This window comes from Oreochromis niloticus, linkage group LG13 (genome assembly GCF_001858045.2).
Source record: "Oreochromis niloticus isolate F11D_XX linkage group LG13, O_niloticus_UMD_NMBU, whole genome shotgun sequence".
Classification (NCBI taxonomy): Eukaryota; Metazoa; Chordata; class Actinopteri; order Cichliformes; family Cichlidae; genus Oreochromis; species Oreochromis niloticus.
Genome location: NC_031978.2, coordinates 25778826 through 25797666, shown reverse-complemented (window position 1 = coordinate 25797666; position 18841 = coordinate 25778826). Strand labels below are relative to the sequence as shown.

Genomic DNA, 18841 nt, shown 5'->3' with positions numbered 1-18841 from the left:
GATAAGATTAGAAGATTCAACTAACCTATATTAAAAACCAGTGTAAAATTTTAAGGACTTTTGTTTCCTCCAAGCTAAACATTTTTAAGTTTGCCTCCCTTTCTCACCGTTTAGCTGATGCTCTTCTACAAAAATTGGCCAAACGCGAAGGTTGAGATTTTTTTTAAGCGAGTCACGTGACCACTGTGCAGCTACAGCAGTCTTGATTGGTCCAAGAGGCAACATGTTTTGGTGCTCTCTTCCGTCTTTCTAGCGGAATAGTAAATAGTAATTACACCGATAATAATTAAAGTAACACCAATATCTGCTGGGTCGGCCTGTCTTACGCACCAGGACTACAAATGGACGAGGACTACAAAAGCTTAGCTTCCGTCCGCCGGACTTTACACTCTCACAGAGTCGATCAGTAACCTACACGGTGATAAGGACTGTGTTTGAAATAGCTGAAGCAGGAGCAGTCCCGCTGTGTTTTGTGTAACCTTTGTTCAGCGGAACAATTGTCATAATGGCTTTCCACCAACTTTGCACTTTTGAAACTTTTCAGCAGGTCTCGGGGCGCTACGGTTATGGAGAAAACTTCAGAGACGTGATCGAGCAGGAGTTCACGCGGATTAAAGGTAATGATTGTGCTCAGTCCTGATCAGCAGCTGTAGTGACGGAACCGCTGGCTGTAAACCGTTGCTTCTCCTCTGTTGTAAACAGGGATAACATACCTGGATCATGCAGCAGCTACTTTGTATCCCGAGTCTGTGCTTAAGGACTACTGCCGGGACATTACAAGCAATCTGTACGGTGAGACAAGTCACATAAAATCCCACCAAGTGTTACTGCTATGTGGTTATTTTTCATTGAGCCATGAAATTTAAAAGTATCTCCTTTTTGTCCCCCCCCCCAAATAGGAAACCCCCACAGCCACAACCCCAGCAGCAGACTCACACATGACACGGTGGACCGGGTCAGATACAGGTAAAGTCTGTGCATGCTCTCAAAAGCCTTAATAATGGGCCAGCAACTCCTTCAGTTGGTACTTTGCTGGAATAAATGAGTGAAAACATTTTCTTACAGGGTATTGCAGCATTTTAACACCACCCCTGAGGAGTACTCTGTGATTTTCACTTCTGGTTGTACAGCCGCTCTTAAATTAGTGGCTGAGAGCTTTCCCTGGAGGTCGCACACAGAGAGCCAAGCAGGGAGTCACTTCTGCTACCTCACTGACAGCCATACCTCTGTAGTTGGCATGAGAGGACTGACTTCTAGCCGGGGGGTGGTTACCCAGCCTGTCTCCCCGCAGGAATTGGAAAACAGAGCAAAGGATGAAGCTCAAGTTGAAGATGTTATTTGCCAGACACCGCACCTCTTCTGCTACCCAGCACAGAGCAACTTCTCAGGGAGGAAGTATCCCCTTAGCCATGTGAAAGGCATCCAGGCGAGACGCCTTTACCCAGCGTGCGCCCACCAAGGCCGCTGGTTTGTGTTGCTCGATGCAGCCTGTTATGTCAGTTGTTCGCCTCTAAGCCTACAGGACTGCCCTGCTGATTTCATTCCCATCTCTTTCTACAAGATATTTGGCTTCCCCACAGGTCTGGGGGCGCTTCTTGTCCGTAACGATGCAGCAGACATACTAAAAAAGACTTATTTCGGAGGAGGCACAGCAGCAGCTTACCTTTCCGGAGAAGATTATTATGTACAGGCGGCAAATATTTCTGACAGGTAAAACATTCTTACAGCCCATCGAACGCCAGATAGTCTCTGAGAACTCACTGTTGTGAGCATCTGTATTCGAAACACAATGTTTTCTCTCTCCCTGATAAAGATTTGAAGATGGCACTGTCTCCTTCTTGGACATCATTGGCTTAAATCACGCATTTGAAGCTCTTTACAGAATCACAGGTACTGTTGCCAGAGCATGGCGATTCATTCAATCTGTTGTTTAATAGCGAAATCATGATGCGTATGCGGGTTGTTTATAATCTGCCTCAGGTTAAAAACAACAGCCCTCAACCTTCGTTTATTTCTTTTTCCCTTCAGGGGGCATGCACAACATCCAGCAGCACACGTTCGGCCTGGCACGATACACTTACATGCTGCTGTCAAGTCTTTGCCATGGCAACGGGAGACCAGTGGCTCACATATACACCGAAGGCCAGTTTGACAGTCCAATCACACAGGGTGCAGTCCTGAACTTCAACCTAATGGATTCAAATGGGCAGATAATTGGCTATTCGCAGGTGCATGTGGAAAACAGAATTTACTTCTATTTCATAAGAGTCTAATAATTGTGTGTTTATGTAAAGGAGGTGAAATAATTTCTGTCACTCACAGGTCGACAGAATGGCCAACCTGTACAATATTCACGTGCGCACGGGTTGCTTCTGCAACACGGGGGCATGTCAGTCCTTCCTCGGGATCACCAATCAGCGGGTGAAGAGGAACCTGCAGGTGAGAGATGAAAGAATGAGAAAATTGTCAAAGTCTGTTAAGGGCATGCGTAGGTAGAATGAAACGTCTCTCTCTCTCTCTTTCTCTCTTCAAGGCCGGCCACGTCTGTGGAGACAACATCGACATAGTGGATGGCCAGCCGACCGGATCTATTCGAGTGTCCTTCGGCTACATGTCAACATTTGAAGACTGTCAAAAGTTCCTGAACTTTGTGGCGGAGTGCTTCGTAGAGAAACCCGTCACAGTAGACCAAGAGAGGCTACAGGAGTTAAAAAGAGCTGTTGCAGCATCAGAGGACTCCAATAAATCTCCTTCAATCAAAATTACTAATGGAGAAGTATATAAAGGAGATGAAAAGAAGCCCACAGAAGCATCACTGAAGGGATTTCAACTGAGAGACTCAAACAGCCATGGGGAGGCTTATACTCTGACCAACATATACATCTATCCTATCAAATCTTGTGGAGCGTATGAGGTTTGAGAACAGCCCAGTCTTATCTCTCGTCTTTCTTTTCTAACCTTTTTCTCTTCTCCTCCTTCTTCCACTCTACCTGTTTTGATTTGAGTCTGCTCTTCATGCAGGTCCACGACTGGCCGGTGGGCCCGCTGGGTTTACTGTATGACAGAGGCTGGATGGTGGTGAATGGAAACGGCGTTTGCCTGAGTCAGAAGAGGGAGCCACGTTTATGCCTCATTCGCCCACAAGTCCACATTCGCTCCAACAAATTGCTCCTGCAGGCACCAGGTCAGACACTCAGTCCATGGCTCACTGGGAATACATTTTTAAAATATATATCTAAATTTCAGTTAGTCCGATTTTTGTGCTGTAAACTTCAAAGAGGAATTTTGTTTTGTTTTTTCTTCAATCGCCCTACAGGGATGGATACCATTTCTGTTCCCCTGGAAAACAACAATCATTCGCACACGAGGGTGTGTCACAGCAAAGTTTGTGGTGACAGGTGAGCTGGCAGCGTTTGAGACATCCAAAAAGCATGAGCTGCAGGAAATATTGTGACACATGTCATTTGTTCTTTGTTTTCCTCTCGTGTCAACGCTCTCCCTACCTGCGTCGTTCTTTATGCTACCCCTTCTTTGTGGATGGTATTATAAGGCCTTCCTCTCCCAGCTTCTTATGAAATTCCTGCTGCTTACCATTTTTAGGGGAAAACAAACAATGGAGCAGGAGATGATATTAATCTCCTCTGACAGATCCCCACATGACGAGACACAAGCTTTAAAAAAAAAGCCATTCACCCAGTGATTCTCCGATTAGATGTCGCAGCAAATAGTAAGCAGCATCAAAACTCTGTAGATTTCCCCCGGGGGTCTCCTGAATATAATCTTCCTCCTTCCCCAAGGGTGGAGACTGTCGACTGTGGGGATGAGGCTGCATCATGGCTTTCAGACTTCCTTGGACAGCCGTGCCGCCTGATAAAACAAAGGCCTGATTTCACCCGAGAAATGAAGAAAAGGCCTAGTGAAGGTACCAGTACAAGCATTTCACCTGTTTTGCTTCGCCTTTCTCTGTTTACTCTAGATTTATGTGGAATACAGTGCACGAGCAGTGTGACCTTGCATTCAGTAATGCTGGCAACATCTTTTTCTGTGACACTGCTTAAGAGCGTCAGATTGTAATCCGAAAGACTGTGAAAACACTGCGTATGCCTGGGATTCTCAGCCAAGGATGTGAATCCCTCATTTAGACTGGAACATGCGATTTGATTAAAAAAAATCACACCTACTGAGCAAACATTCACACCTGATTCCTTTTGCACTTCGCAATGTGTGAAAACTATTAATAAGGGAGCAGAAAACATGCCCCATTATGTTCATTTCATGCTCTATATTTTCTTTTGGGCTCCACTAGAGTAGCTTTGGATGACTCAGAGTTCAAAACAATCCTTATTTATCTTATACCTAGCTTGTGTGCAGCCACTCTGACACAAGCCATTTTAGCTAATTCACTCTCCCAGCCTTAAGCCAGCTTTTTTCTGATTGGCTGTTCCATTGTAAACACAAGATATGTATATTTAAAGTGCTTATCTAAAAATAGTGCGTACCTGATTAATGAGTTAAATGTAACAACTCAATGGCTTAAAACTGTATACTTATATTTTGTACAATAGTACAACGAAATTGTAGTACTGTCCCGTGTCAGCACTAACATAAAGGCAAGCAAAACACAATAAATAAATGCATAAAGTGCATCAAGTTCAGTTGTTATGGTTAATATGACTTTATAAAAGTGAACTTAATCTGGCATGGAGAGTCCAGGATTTTAATGGAAAGCCTGTGCTACAAACTGGAGATAAGGGATTTGAAAGCTCTGGACATTTAGAGTCCAGGGAGAATCTAAGCATGGATTATACCAGGAAATACTTACTTATACTTTTGCATGTATACAACGGTCAGCTTGGGTCTGCGTGACATAAATTTCCCCATCAGATGGTGAACTTGAGGCTCTGTGCGGACCTCAGAGTCACTCCCACTTTGTTATGAACAAATGGACTTGTGGCTGCTACCACTGGCCTGACTTATGCTCCTTGAAGATGAATGCACACAAATCCAGACACCACAGTTCTTCTTATCGTACCACTTTGAAAGAGTATGATGAGAGGAGCCATGTGTGCCCTTGTACTGCAGTCTCTTTTGAGCTTGTCTGAAACTACAGCAAATTAGGACATCTCGGCCTCGCCTGTGCAGATGCCGATCGTTCTTTGTTTTGAAATCTGCCTTTTGCAAGTCTCCAGATTATCCTGGCGTTTAGTATACATTTCTGACATCTTTCATTTCCCAAACTCCAGAGTGCATAGCTTTACAACTTTTTTATTTGTATCCTAACTAAGCAACAAGGCCAAGGGATGTAAGCACATAAGGGCCAAAAGCTGCCGTTCCCAGAGTGGCCTTGAGGCTTACTCCAAAAGTGAGTAAAACCCTGTAGACTCCAATGTTAAAATGCCCAAATTTATACACATAAAAGCTGCGAAATATAATTTTGATCTCTATGGTTAGATCTCACTTAATAACAACAGTACAACTATATGACAACTACACAGTGTGTGATTTTCTAAACAACTCATCCATTTGGATACTAGAAAGGCTTTAAGTTGTAAGACATGGCTGCCTTGATAGATGAAACAAGAATCTGTAGGCGATCATTGTTTGGCCTCACCTACACTATGTTATGTGACTGAAATGGGCTCTTCAGTTATGTTTGTGATATATATGTACAGGGTGGGCCATTTATATGGATACACCATAATAACATGGGAATGGTTGGTGATATTAAAGTCCTGTTTGTGGCACATTAGTATATGTGAGGGGGCAAACTCCTCAAGATGGGTGGTGACCATGGTGGCCATTTAGAAGTCGGCCATCTTGGATACAACTTTTGTTTTTTCAATAGGAAGAGGGCCATGTGACACATCAAACTTATTGGTAATGTCACAAGAAAAACAATGGTGTGCTTGGTTTCAACGTAACTTTATTCTTTCATGAGTTATTTACAAGTTTCTCTTTGATCACAGTCATTGACATGTCGAAGAGGTTAACACGTGAGGAGTGGATCGAAATTGTGTTGATAGCTGGTGAACGCAGTAACCGGGTCATTGCAGCAGATTTCAATGCAAGACACCCTACGAGACCACCCATCTCCCATGCTACAGTTAGCAAACTGCTTGCTAAGTTTCGTGAAACTGGTTCAGTGTTGGATTTGCCAAAATGTGGACGCAAGAAAACTGTCACTAATGAAGAAACATCAGTGGCTGTCCTAGCTTCATTCAGCAAGAGCCCACAGCGTAGCACTCGCCGCATGTCACTGGAGAGTGGCATTAGTTGAACATCCCTTCGGCGGATATTAGCTACTCACAAATGGCACCCTTACAAACTCCAGCTACTGCAGCATCTCAACGAGGATGACCCAGATCGGTGCACAGAATTTGCAGAATGGGCAAAACAAAAATTGGAACAGGACCCTCAGTTCGTGCAGAAGATTTCGTTCAGTGATGAGGCAAACTTTTATGTGAATGGTGAAGTTAACAAACAAAACCACCGCTATTGGTCTGACACTAACCCACATTGGATGGATCCCTCCAAGACTGTTGGAACAACAAAAGTGATGGTTTGGTGTGGTATATGGGGTACAACGATAGTGGGTCAATGGAAACCTCAAGACCACTGGATATTAGAAATTGCTACATGATGATGTGTTTCCCTCTTTGTGCACTGAAGCTGGCACGTTCCCTGAGTTTTTCCAGCAAGATGGTGCACCACCACATTATGGGTGCCAGGTCCGAGCATTCCTAGATGAACAGTTTCCTGGAAAGTGGATTGGTCGTCGTGGGTCAGTTGAATGGCCCCCAAGGTCTCCTGATCTGACCTCCTTAGACTTTTTATCTTTGGGGTCATCTGAAGGCAATTGTCTATGGTGTGAAGATACGAGATGTGCAGCACCTGAAACTACGGATACTGGATGCCTGTGCTGCCATTTCTCCTGCAGTGTTGCTATCAGTGTGTGAAGAGTGGGAGAAGAGGGTTGCATTGACAATCCAACACAATGGGCAGCACATTGAACACATTTTATAAGTGGTCAGAAACTTGTAAATAACTCATGAAAGAATAAAGTTACGTTGAAACCAAGCACACCATTGTTTTTCTTGTGACATTACCAATAAGTTTGATGTGTCACATGGCCCTCTTCCTATACTAATGTGCCACAAACAGGACTTTAATATCACCAACCATTCCCATTTTATTATGGTGTATCCATATAAATGGCCCACCCTGTATATATATGTGTATATATATATACATAGATAGATAGATTTTCTGTATAGTGCAAACTATCCAAAAAAATTGCATGTGCATAAAATAAAGTGCATTTGTGTTTTCCACCACTATAGTTTATGCAGCTTGCTAAATTAGCTTGCTGAGTCACTACTGATTTAAAAAAAAAAATCAATAATAGCATTAATAAAGCACCGAGTCAAGAAAACAATGGCTGAATCCATCAGTTTATGGTCTAATCCAGTGTACAGTACCACTGCTGATTATGTCTTTAGGAACGTTATAATCTCAGGTTATTGTCCATTTTCTGTAGACCACTAAGAAACTTGTTGCAACTGTTTTCACAGCCTGAGTAAATTTCCTCATATCGAGTGAAATTTCACTCGAATCTTTAATATTTGTAAGTGTGTTAGGCCATAACTGGCAATTTGACAAATAAACACTCAGAGAGCAATTCTCCAGTCCGAAAAACTAACTCTTGCTTCAGTATAATATTTTTTGACAAGTTTTATTTACTAGACAACTTCCGTCATAATATTTAATCAATAGCTATTTCCTTTTAATTTAAAAAACAAAAATGTATTTATTGTGGTATAACCATCTCATTTTTTGTGGCTGCTCTTTCTCTGCTACAGTTTCTGCAGCTGTCACTTCCTTGTACATTCTCTGATATTTTTTTAAGAATATTTCAAGGACACAGTGATAGAAGATTTCATCCATGTAACCCAACAAAACATTTTGTGTGTTGAATTGTGCATTTTGATGTGTGCCAAGATTCACTTACATTTTCCAAACGCTGTATTTCAGTAAAATCTCAATTACCAGACTTTTTTAAACGACAGTGTTAATGAAAATGTTTTCCTCAGCTCGCTGTGCTAATATGAAGTTGTTCCCTTCTAGCTGCCACCTCCACATCGCTCTCCCTGGTAAATGAAGCTCAGTATCTCATGATCAACCGTGCCAGCGTGGAGCTCATTCAGAACCTAATGAGCAGCAGGTTTGAACACATGGCATGTTATTCAAAATACACATGGCTCCAGTGAAATATTCAGGATGCATCGATGTCTGTACATTTGCATCACAGTGGGTCATTTACACAGCAAGGCAAACTAACATGCAATTTCCACATTTGCTTTCTCAGGCAGGACGATTCTGAGGGTGATCAGCTCCTTGACACACAGAGTGTCATTAGCCGCTTCCGGGCCAATTTAGTCATCGCTGGTGTCGAACCGTTTGAGGAGGATAATTGGTCACACTTGATTATTGGCAGTACTCAATTCATGGTGAGCTGACACTTTGAGATAAATGATGAAATCTTCAACTGCGGATTTGTCCAAAATGAATATGCTCCCTCTGTCTAACCTGAAGGTTGCAGGACATTGTGGAAGATGTCACATGGTTGGAATAGACCAAGACACAGGAAGCAAAACAAAAGAGCCGCTAATGTCTCTGTCTGCTTACCGCAGCGGGAAGGTCAGTCAAAAGCAATTACTGCACCTACATGTAGATGCTTTGTGTGGTTGTGTGTTTGTTTGTGTGTGTGGCAACTCAGACTCTCTGTTATTTTGTGATTTTTAGGTGACCTTTGGTGTTTACCTGACCCATCAGCTAACAGAGGGCTCCACCGCAGCAGCCAATGTCCTCTCTGTCGGTTCCCTCATACAGCCCAAGCCAAACAGTTCTTAAAGCAGTCGTCTGCAACATCCTCTTAATTTATTTCAGTGACATCTCTGGTCCTAAGAGGCCATTTCTCTGCTGTGCATCCTAAATATCACCTGTCAAACACTGACAGAGTTACTGGAGACGTTGCTCTTTTTCTTTGTATAACCGGAGTGGTCCTCTCAAGTGTCCTTTTCATGCCACATCATTCAGGCTTTCAGATCGTTGTGATGGAAAATGTATGACATTTGGGGATTTTTTTTTAATGTAAAGAAGATGTGAAATAAAAAAAAAACTGCTGTCACAACTAACTTTGATGTTGAGCAAATGCATTGCAAGGAGGGGTTTTTTTTTCTCATGGAGATGTGCACAATTACAAACCAATTCCAGAAAGGTTGGTGTGCTGTGTAAAAGGTAAATAAAAAACAGAATGCAATCCCTGTCACTTTAAACCAACTTTGTCTTCAATGGCTGTTCCTTCCACGGAAAAGAAATGAAAGTGGCTTGTGCTCACAGCCACAGCTGAATGCTTTAGATGACCACATTAATGGAGCCAAGAGTAGAAAAAAATGACTGAAAAGCAATGTTTAGATCCCTATGAAGCCCCAGCTTTTGGCTCATAGAGCATACACCCACCTCATTATTTGAAACTTTGGCCGTGTGTAATATGAGCATCCACCATCCTAGCAATTTTTCGTTTCAATAACTGTCATAAGCCTTTGAATCATGGAGTGTCCGTTTCTTCATCTCAGAGTCAACTTTCACTAAGACAGCAACTGGAGACTCCCAAATGCTCTTCAGAGAGGTGTGCTGGCTTAGTGACAATACACACTACTCTATTTTGATGCATGCGTAATGATGTGCAGTAACAGCAGCCTGAGTCTTTATGTATTTTGATTCAGTTCGGTTGTATTTATACAGTGCCAGTCAACAACAACGACTTTCACTGCAAGAGCAAGGTTTGACCAGAGAACCCTACAACACAGCACAGAGAACTCTTACTCAGAGGTGGTTGTGCTCCAGCGTAGCTGAGGTAATCCTACAACTTAATACAAGGTGTGGATCACTTTAGGCCTCATTACATTTAGTCTCCCTCATCATCATTATCATTCATGTGATGCAGAGCTTGAAAATATGCATATAGAAATAATGATAAAGTCAAAATGCGCCAATAATTGTGCACGCTGTGTGGTTTCAATGTGTTATCTGATCCATAACATGTCAAGCTTGATGCATTAATCCCAGCTCATATTAACCCTCCAGACAGTTCTTTGTGAAGGTTTTCCCCATGAAGGTTTTTATTGCCATTTCCTCCTAAACACACCACCGATGTGACTGCTGCCAAAAATCTAAAACATATTTCTTGTAGTATAGAAACCTCCCAGACTGTCGGTGAGGGTGCACTAGTGTTTTTGGTGTGGATTTGCTTGCAAATCTCTTTCTTTTCTTTCTTTTCCTTTTTTGCATCCTATATTTTATTTATCACATTTAAAGCATGTTGAATTATATTCTAAGTTCTATATAAATAAAGCTTAAATAGTTGATAATATTTTAGGCCAGTAATAATTTCATGTAAAACAGACAGAATTTGCGTATTTCCCAAAAAACAATAAGGTTAGATTTCTTGGACAGTAGAAATGAAAGAATCTTTTTAATTTTTTTTTTGTAATAACATTACAAAAAAATTCAAATATTTGTTTATTTATATTTTCCTTCAGAGGGGAAGACTCTTTTTGTAATTTTAAAGTGGTCCTGAGCAGTAGCTCTCCAGGCTTCTCAATTTCAGTCCAGTCCTTGTAGCTGACCATTTTCAAAGGTTTTGTTTTTTGTTTTTTTTTGTTAAGTCACTTAATAAACTTACTCAAAGGATGGACTGGAGTTCTGTCTGTGCATAACTTAGCACACTTATCAAAGAACCAATTTTAAATTGTGTCTTTTGGCACTTTATCACTAGCAGCCTGTATCATAACACATGATATGTTCTCATTGCTTTAGCTGAATCTACAAAAAATGTAAAAGATAACACAGTTTGACAGACAAAATAATGTTTTTGCACCAGCAATGAGATTCTCTAAGGGCTCTTAGCTGAAAACAATTTACACGGTGTTCAGCATGCTATTAAATAAATCTTACAATACTGGACAAGTGTGGGGCAAAAGAAGAAGTGTCAGGTCTAAAATACTGGATCAGATCATGTCTTCATGAAACACATAAAATGTCAGCTAAGACCTGACACAGGACCTGAAAGATGCATCTGGCCCTTCAGTTGATCCATCTACTTTTCATTGAAGCCTCATCAGAAATGCTATCAGTGGAAGGCTGGCTGGCAAGTAGCCATTCTTAATGATGGGAAACAGGGAGGAAAGGCTGAGGTGCGTCAAATTACACAAGAACTCAGTGGGAGCATGTCTTATGGAGTGAGGAATCCCCATTTTAAATTATTGGTTCAATTAGTCATCAATATCTGCACAAGAGGTAAAGAGAGAGGGATCAAAGTTAATGTCTACAGCCCTAAATATCTGCAGTGGTTTGGGGCTGCATTTCAGTCACTAATGTTGGGGAACTTCAGGTAGCCTGGAGAAGTATTCCCGAAGAGTACTTACATACTACTTAATTTTAAGAAGTATTTTGCACAGACATTGCCCAGACTCTCCTTTAAATGCTTTTTTTTTTAGTAGATAGTGAAAGAACTGGGACTTTTCTGTCATTTAGTTGTTTATCTATCACTTAATTACTTTATGGTTGTAGTGAATGGCCATGACACAGGTTTTTATTAGGAGGAAAAGCTTTAAAAAAAATCCGAGATTTATGCCCCTGTTCACATTTTCCAAAGCCTTGCAGAGAGCCAGATTGGACTCTTGCTCTGACCCCGGACCTGATGTTTGACACCTCTGCCACAGACTGTATCGAGCTGTCTGGATTGCTGTCTTAAGGTCGCGTCACGTGTAACATATATTGTGCTTTGTAGTGTAAACCTGTGCTACCTTAAAAGCCTCTGGCACCGCCCTTTCACCGCGAATTAAACTTCAGGTCTTTGAACAGACTTCGCTCAAACTTTGCTGAAGTTCCTTGCGAGCCATACAACTGTTTCAGACGTTTAGCTGTATAGATAAAGTCTATTTTTGTTCAGTATTACTGACATTAAATAATGAAGAGAAGGGACGTTAAACAGAATGAGCCATCCTCCGACAATAGCGGGGGACAGCGGTCTTCCAAATCCAAGAAGAAGGAGGGGACACGGTCACCACAGTGAGTTAGCTAGCTTACCTTACTGCGTTAGCTTTTACCTTTTAACGGCTAGTGGAATTAAAAGTTCTACTTCGAGTCTGCACCAAGACAGTTTTCGCGTTTAGTTTATTATTCTGTTTGTTATACGTTTGGAAGCGCATGAGGTGCATTTTACTACATGACACTATATGGTGTTACTACTACAAGCACACTTTTACTAGACCATAATAGAGATGATAGGTCGTTAGCTAGATAATTGGACATTGAAGTATTGCGCAAACGCATTTAGCGAAGACAACAATATCAAAAACTCATAGAGGGCGTTGTTGTAAACATCTGAAAATATGTCGTGCATAATGGCCATATGTTGAAATTCTAACGCACTACGGAGCAATACAATAACTAGTGGAGCAATACAAGTGAGTCATTTTCCCAAAGTACAGGAATTCCTGTAAGTGTTGTTGAAAACTAAACTGTGTCAGGGACTGGAAGTGTCTTGAAAATGTTAAAATATAACATCACTAACAGACACGTCTTCTGCAGAGCGACTGCCCAGTGAACCTAAGGTTCATTGCGTCACCCTGCAAAGAATGGCAGCCTGACTATAAACAGGAAAAAAGAGAGGTGATTCATTAAAAATCTGCAGTGAACTTTATTTTTTCAGAAAAGATTTGAATAATAAATTCAATGAGTTAACTTTAGACAGTGATGGCTTGTGGAACAAGTGACCTCCTAGATGTTTCCCCCGAGCAGTACCGAGAGATCAGTCTTTGACTAAAAGGGCTCTTCTGCCTGATTAAAGTGTTAATGGAAGGGGTGGGATGTATTGTCCATTAATTGGCAATAGTCTGAATAGCATCCTTTTTTCCGCTGTTGCCTCCAGGGAGTCCAGACTGACTCCAATGACAGCCTGCCGTCTTGATTAGATCGTTCAGTTCTTCTCTCCCATATTAATGTTTCTATATTAATGCTGCATCCACAGACTGTTACGACATGTGGAGAGCTGCTCGGTGCACACCAGTGGGAATGAGTATGCATTTCCAAGTACATCTGCTCAACCTGGTCCACAGTCCCTTCAGTGTGTCTCTGAGGGAGATTGTATTTGTATATATTGTGTCTGTGAAGGTTCTCAGTCATCCAGGTCATCGTAGTCTAAGGAGCTTGGAAAGAAAAGCGTCTGGACTTCTTTGAGTTTCTTGAAGACGTTTCACCTCTCATCCGAGAAGCTTCTTCAGTTCTAAGGGTCAATGGTGGGGACTCCCAGATTTAAACCCAGTGGGAGTTTCCCCCCAAAGAGGGACAAAAGGACCCCCTGATGATCCTCTACCTAATCACATGAGCCAAGGTGTGAAAGCGGGTGTGGCTCCCAATCAGCCAGGGTTTCGGGTGAGCTCATTGTGAAACCTGGCTGAATATATGTATGAATATTTGTATATATTGTATATTTATTTATTTTTTTAGGGGGGGGCAGCTATTTGTTTCTCAGATCTTGCCTGAGTAGAGCTGCAGGTGGTTTCTTTTTGCACCACTCAACAAAGTCATTCACCACACCCCCGTCCTCCTCTCCCCTCACTTGATGCTTCTCACATTTGCTGAGTCATTCAAACTGTCTGCAGGGATGCAGCTGAATTTAGATGTCATGAAGAGGAGAAGTGGGAGCCAAACGTTTTAGTGTTGCTGTAGTGTTGATTTGGTGTTTTAACACAGATTGGACAGTTAGGGGTAGGCAGAATAAAGTCATCAGAAGTTTATAATAATTTTGGATAAAGAAAGAAAGTCGGTGTCGGTGCAAACAGGAACGGCCTAGTCTACTGAAATTGTACGCCTCCAGACTGTTTTATACCTTTTATAAATGCTTTCATGTTTATATGACTGATGCAAAAACAGTGAGTCATGTTCGTGGAGATTTTGCACCCCCTGAGTCACTTGCCAGCGTTTTTCCCACTCTGTTTGTACACAGTGTTAAGTCTCAGGTGAACATGCTGAAAACCTGCGTATGCCTATTTTCTTTTACACAAAGAAAGTGGAACAAGAATCAATCGAGGAATAGTTGAAGAATCTGTCCGATAAGCAGAATTGCCAATCAATAAGATCTTATCAATATCCATCCCTAGTCTCCAGTCACATTGTTTTTATTTTTGTCTTTCTCTGTCTCCTTATAGGTCCCAAGGGTGGCTAAAAAAAGGCTTATTGGCCCTCTTTGTTATCTTGGTTGTGGTGCCTTTCTCGGTGAAAATGCTCCCAGAATTAATTCAGCACTTTGTTTACACACACAGAAGTATGTGAAAATCCAGTTTGCCGGTTGGAAGTACTGTAAATCCTTAGCTTGCTACTCAGAAAAAAAAAAATCACCTCTCTTTTTTCCTGTTTATAGTCAGGCTGCCATTCTTTGTTGACCTCAGCCGACCTGCTGATTTCTCCCTTAATCACACCATCAACATGTACTTAACATCAGAGGAAGGAATTTCCCTCGGCGTATGGTGAGCATAAGCTAAGTTAAATTTTTTTCTTTTCTTTTTTTTCCTTGCATAGCTTTTAAAAGCTTAAGACTAAAGGACAGCACTTGTTTTTTAATGATCCAGTTGTTGGTTGTATTTCTAAGCGGTGCATTGTTTTGACCGTCAAAGGCACACTGTCCCTGAAAGTCGGTGGAAGGAGGCACAGGGGAAAGACTTGGCGTGGTACCAAAACACTTTAAGCGATGGAAGTCCAGTTTTCATATATCTTCATGGAAACACAGGCACGAGGTATTATAAATAATGCATTTGTATTACAGCTGCAGACACAAAGAGTAGAGGTTCCACACTTTGGAAAAAATACCAATTTTTTGGCTCTGTGGCTTTTTTTTTATGAATCCAACAGGGCAGCTCCTCATCGGGTGGGAGTTGCAAAAGTGAGTGATCACAAATACAAACATATTAATCTTTTAAAAGGTCTTTGTGGCCATTCTGATGACAAATAAGTGTTATGTGTCAACAGATATTGAGTGCTCTTGGTTACCATGTCCTGGTGCCTGACTACAGAGGTTGGTACAAATGAAGATTTATGACTCTTATTTAAACATATTTTCTATTTCAGTGCTTTTTTGCCTTAGTATTGATTGTAAAGCAAAACCTTCTCACATTGATTTAATATCATTTGCAGACATATAATCACTGTAAACTAATTTTGTTGCGCTTGATGAGTTGTTTGTTGTAAGGCAGTCAAAAGAGATCAGTTCAGCTTCAGGTCAGTGCCTGATGAGGGTTTTCCTCTAAGTGACTGCCACCTTGTGGCTGCTTTGCTCTCAAGATCAGCTTACTGACGTGACCGTGAATAGCAAATGATGTGACAATCTCTGGCAGGTTTTGGAGATTCCACCGGAGAGCCGACTGAATCCGGTCTGACCACTGATGCCCTCTGCGTGTACAACTGGGTCAAAGAACGCAGCGGAAACAGCCTTGTCGTTATCTGGGGACATTCTCTTGGCACTGGGTCAGTAAGGAAAGACTCCTGATGTGCAGCATTTTGGAGACCTTTACACACTCCCAAAAAATGTTTGGAATACTTGTCACATCCTCCTCCTTTTAAAATATTGAAGTAATAATCTGCAGCAGTCAAGAGCTATTCTAAATTTCATTATCAAATTTGACAGAAAGCAATAATGCCATTCGACTGTAAAAATTAAAATTCGATTGTTGGGGCAAAAAAGTTCTGCATAGGCTGCAAAGTTGGATTTTTACTATAAAACCTGATAGAAGCAGCTGCATGGTGTTGGTGCACTTCTTTTTACTTCAGGCTTAGGATAAGCCGCTGGTGCAAAGGAAGGGATAAACTAGTAAATGATTTAGCTGATCTTAACCAGGACCCATCAGCTGAACAACTGAAGGTAAATGATGAGAAGTCATAGCATTTTTAGTTCTACCAACTCTTTCAGGCTGTTTTTATATGCAAAAATGATGAACAGGAACAGGAGGCTAATAACATTAATGAGCAAAGTTAACAGTTGTCAAAGAAAACATCTTAAAAATACATAATTTCCTGGTGCTTAGGCCTGGCAGGAGGGTAATTTAAATCTGGAATAATTCATCAGCAACTGTGTGGTAATGATGGCAGATAGTTCACAGCCCAGCTCGGCACCGGAAAGATCCCTGTTTGGAAGTACTTCAGATTTTTGTCACTAGGCAGCAAATTATGGAACCTTACCTGTTCTGACTGACTGAATAGAAACGGAGGAAGCCTTATGAATAGGCAAGTGATAAACGCTTTATGCAACGCAGATCCCTCATGAATTGGCTATTTCCCGTTTCATATTGAGAAATAGTTTTTCTGTTTTTTTCCAGGTGGAGATAATTCGGTGCTTAATGTCTATTTTTTTTTTTTATGTTAACCTAATTTTTTTTGTTCATTTTGTAACGTCTAGGTATTTTTTTTTTTTTTAAAAGACGTGTTCATATTGAAATGAATGTAGCTGTACATTTAGCTGTTTTTCATTGTATTGGTTTAATGCTGAAAAAAAACAAGATACCTCGAACCAGTTTGCATTTCTTTAAAAAAAATAATTAAATTGGATTTAGTTTAAATTAGTCAACAGCTGTAATGAATCTGGAAACATCCAGATTAGTTGAGAAGATAACGTAGTGGATAAACTGAAAATGCTATTCTGTATTTCCGTGCAGAGTGGCGACTAACACTGCAGACAAACTTCTGGAGCAGGGTAGGTTTTGCTACTAATGAATCAGGCAAATAGAAATAATGTCTGATTTAAACTTTTGCGAGGAATCTTTGTAAAGCCTACGACTCAACCTTTGTACCCGCATTTATTTTTGTGCCATGCATTCTGTTAATTACCACGTGGTAACCATTAATTACTAAGTCTTTATATTGATGCTATGATTATTTTTCCTTATACTGAGGTGATGATTGTTATTCTCTCACTGATAAATTCAAAGACTGCAGCGAAAAGCAGCACAGGAGAAATCCAATATATAACTCAATCTCTGCGGCTACATCAACCCGACGTGTTAGCTACGTTTCTTAAAAGGTGCACGTCAGGTTGCGTCGTAGGCTATGATGTAAAGTTCCCGCTGAAGCATAAATTGGGCATAAGAGCACATGAGCTCAACATGGTGATTGTTTCCCGTTCTTTTCAGGAGTGGTGTTTGATGGGGTGATCCTTGAAGGCGCATTCAATACTGTTCGGCAAAATATTCCTCCATTTAACCCTTTTGCTTGGGTATGCTTGTCTAACCTACCACTTTTAGTATTTGTGGTATTTATTTCTTGTGACTGTGTTACTGCATCACAACAGACTTTGCAATGACTTTTTTCTTTGTGTTTAAAGCGTTACTGGAAATTTCCAGGCCTTGGTTACTTATACCGAGCACCATGGGAGGATTATAAGTTTGTCTTTCCTACTGAAGAAAAGTAAGTTGGTTATGTACATACAGTAGTGAAATATTAAGAGATATGTAATACGTTAATAGGCTAAAAATTTTGTTATTGCTAGAAAAATGCTGGGATTTGATATAGCTCTGTTATTCTGCAGTTTGAAGAAAATGAGAAGTCCCATACTTTTCCTTCATTCTGAGGATGATCACTTGGTTCCCATTGAGGTTGCTCAGCAGGTATCAGTGGCACAGGCAGCTGCTTGTCATTTAAAGTAAACTGAGTCAGTGTTTTCATTAGAGCTGTAAGTAATTAAGTATCTCTTCTAGGAACATTTTTGTTTTAGGTAAACTGAATTTCCTTCTCTTTACTCCCCCAGACATACGAGATGGCTGCACGTGCCCAGAATACAGAGAGAGTCAAGCTGGTGACATTTGAAGGGTCTCTGGGATATCTGCACAACGGCTTATACAGAGACCCCCGTCTGCCTGAAATCATAAAGTGAGAAAACATCACACTAATCGTGCTCGCAGTGATTACATCAAATCTGTTTAATTTCCACAACGTGTACTATATTCCCTTGTGTCTCTTCTACAGGAGGTTTGTGCAGTCTTTGTAATGCTGGAAAGACATCTGAAGCAGAAAAGCCTCGTCATACTTCACATGGAGACCACTGATTTTAATGAGTTGATTTACATATTTTGCAAAAAAAAAAAGTGATTTACTGAAACGTCTTTATGAATTCTGAAAACTGTAAATTGAATGAGTTTAATGTTTTTAATGAACTGAAAGAATTTTTAAAGCTTTTATGAAATTGTTTCTAAATGAGTTGCAGCTTTAGGATTAACTGCTGATTTTTGTGATTGCAAATAGGAAATGGAAATGTGAGACATTGCCACACAAGTGATAACTTATGTTATCTTCTGTTATCACAAGTGTCGTTAAAGAAAAAAAAAAAAAGGAAATAGAGACAGAAATCCTGAGTTACATCGTCTAAACCACAGAATATGTAAGGCATACAGATAAGTTTTGGGGAATTTCAGTTTTATGTCTGTCTTGTTAAAAACAGCTACAAGATGGGACCTCTGAAGACTCCTGTAGCTATAGTTCAAGATGTATGATATCCACAAAGGTGTTAAAAAATCTGCTTATATTAAATGATTTCTTCCACTGTAAGGAAATACAAGGAAGGAAACACAAGGAAATTGTATATTTGTTATTGCATTAATTAAAGTTATGTTGACTGACTGTGAACCAAGCCCTCATTGTAAATTATGGTAATGTCATCTGCTGTGCAGTTTCACCCAAGTAGGGGGCAGTAAATGAGAAACAGGGTAACTTTCAGTTAAAGTTGATATTTGTA

The 18841-nt window shown here is 40.8% G+C and overlaps 2 protein-coding genes across 5 annotated transcripts; both read left to right on the top strand.

Moving 5' to 3' along the window:
• On the top strand, positions 1-9339 carry mocos (molybdenum cofactor sulfurase). Of its 3 annotated transcripts, none has more exons than XM_005473821.4 (15): positions 7-617; positions 703-792; positions 900-966; positions 1066-1710; positions 1814-1890; positions 2029-2228; positions 2323-2439; positions 2534-2914; positions 3022-3184; positions 3317-3398; positions 3798-3922; positions 8125-8221; positions 8366-8507; positions 8593-8697; positions 8803-9339. In XM_005473821.4, the coding sequence occupies exons 1-15, from the start codon at positions 506-508 to the stop codon at positions 8908-8910; spliced, it is 2511 nt and encodes an 836-aa protein (XP_005473878.1). In that variant the 5' UTR covers positions 7-505; the 3' UTR covers positions 8911-9339. The 3 variants fall into 3 exon arrangements, with proteins under 3 accessions (XP_005473879.1, XP_005473878.1, XP_025753453.1); XM_025897668.1 differs by having other exon boundaries at positions 578-617; positions 703-787; XM_005473822.4 differs by lacking the exons at positions 8125-8221; positions 8366-8507; positions 8593-8697; positions 8803-9339 and adding an exon at positions 3601-3727 and having other exon boundaries at positions 1-617; positions 3798-3928.
• Positions 9340-11889: 2550 nt separating this feature from the next.
• Positions 11890-18727, top strand: si:ch211-117n7.7 (Monoacylglycerol lipase ABHD12-like). 2 transcript variants are annotated; one of them, XR_003213571.1, is made up of 13 exons: positions 11890-12132; positions 14274-14389; positions 14486-14591; positions 14739-14858; positions 14974-15004; positions 15091-15136; positions 15456-15585; positions 16770-16807; positions 17244-17326; positions 17435-17517; positions 17639-17761; positions 17858-17979; positions 18076-18087. XR_003213571.1 is itself a non-coding variant. In XM_003441071.5 (13 exons), exons 1-13 carry the CDS (start codon positions 12032-12034, stop codon positions 18095-18097), a joined length of 1077 nt encoding a protein of 358 aa, XP_003441119.1. In that variant the 5' UTR covers positions 11891-12031; the 3' UTR covers positions 18098-18727. The 2 variants fall into 2 exon arrangements, 1 of the variants encoding a protein (XP_003441119.1); XM_003441071.5 differs by having other exon boundaries at positions 11891-12132; positions 17639-17717; positions 18076-18727.
• The last annotated feature ends 114 nt before the right edge of the window (positions 18728-18841 follow it).

Coding starts and splice junctions, on each gene's coding strand:
- mocos (XM_005473821.4), top strand. CDS start 506: ATGGCTTTCCACCAACTTTGCACTTTTGAAACTTTTCAGCAGGTCTCG. Junction 3,399..3,797: donor AGCAAAGTTTGTGGTGACAG/GTGAGCTGGCAG, acceptor TCCTTCCCCAAG/GGTGGAGACTGTCGACTGTG. Junction 3,923..8,124: donor GAAGAAAAGGCCTAGTGAAG/GTACCAGTACAA, acceptor GTTCCCTTCTAG/CTGCCACCTCCACATCGCTC.
- si:ch211-117n7.7 (XM_003441071.5), top strand. CDS start 12,032: ATGAAGAGAAGGGACGTTAAACAGAATGAGCCATCCTCCGACAATAGC. Junction 15,005..15,090: donor ATCGGGTGGGAGTTGCAAAA/GTGAGTGATCAC, acceptor ATGTGTCAACAG/ATATTGAGTGCTCTTGGTTA. Junction 17,980..18,075: donor CGTCTGCCTGAAATCATAAA/GTGAGAAAACAT, acceptor TCTCTTCTACAG/GAGGTTTGTGCAGTCTTTGT.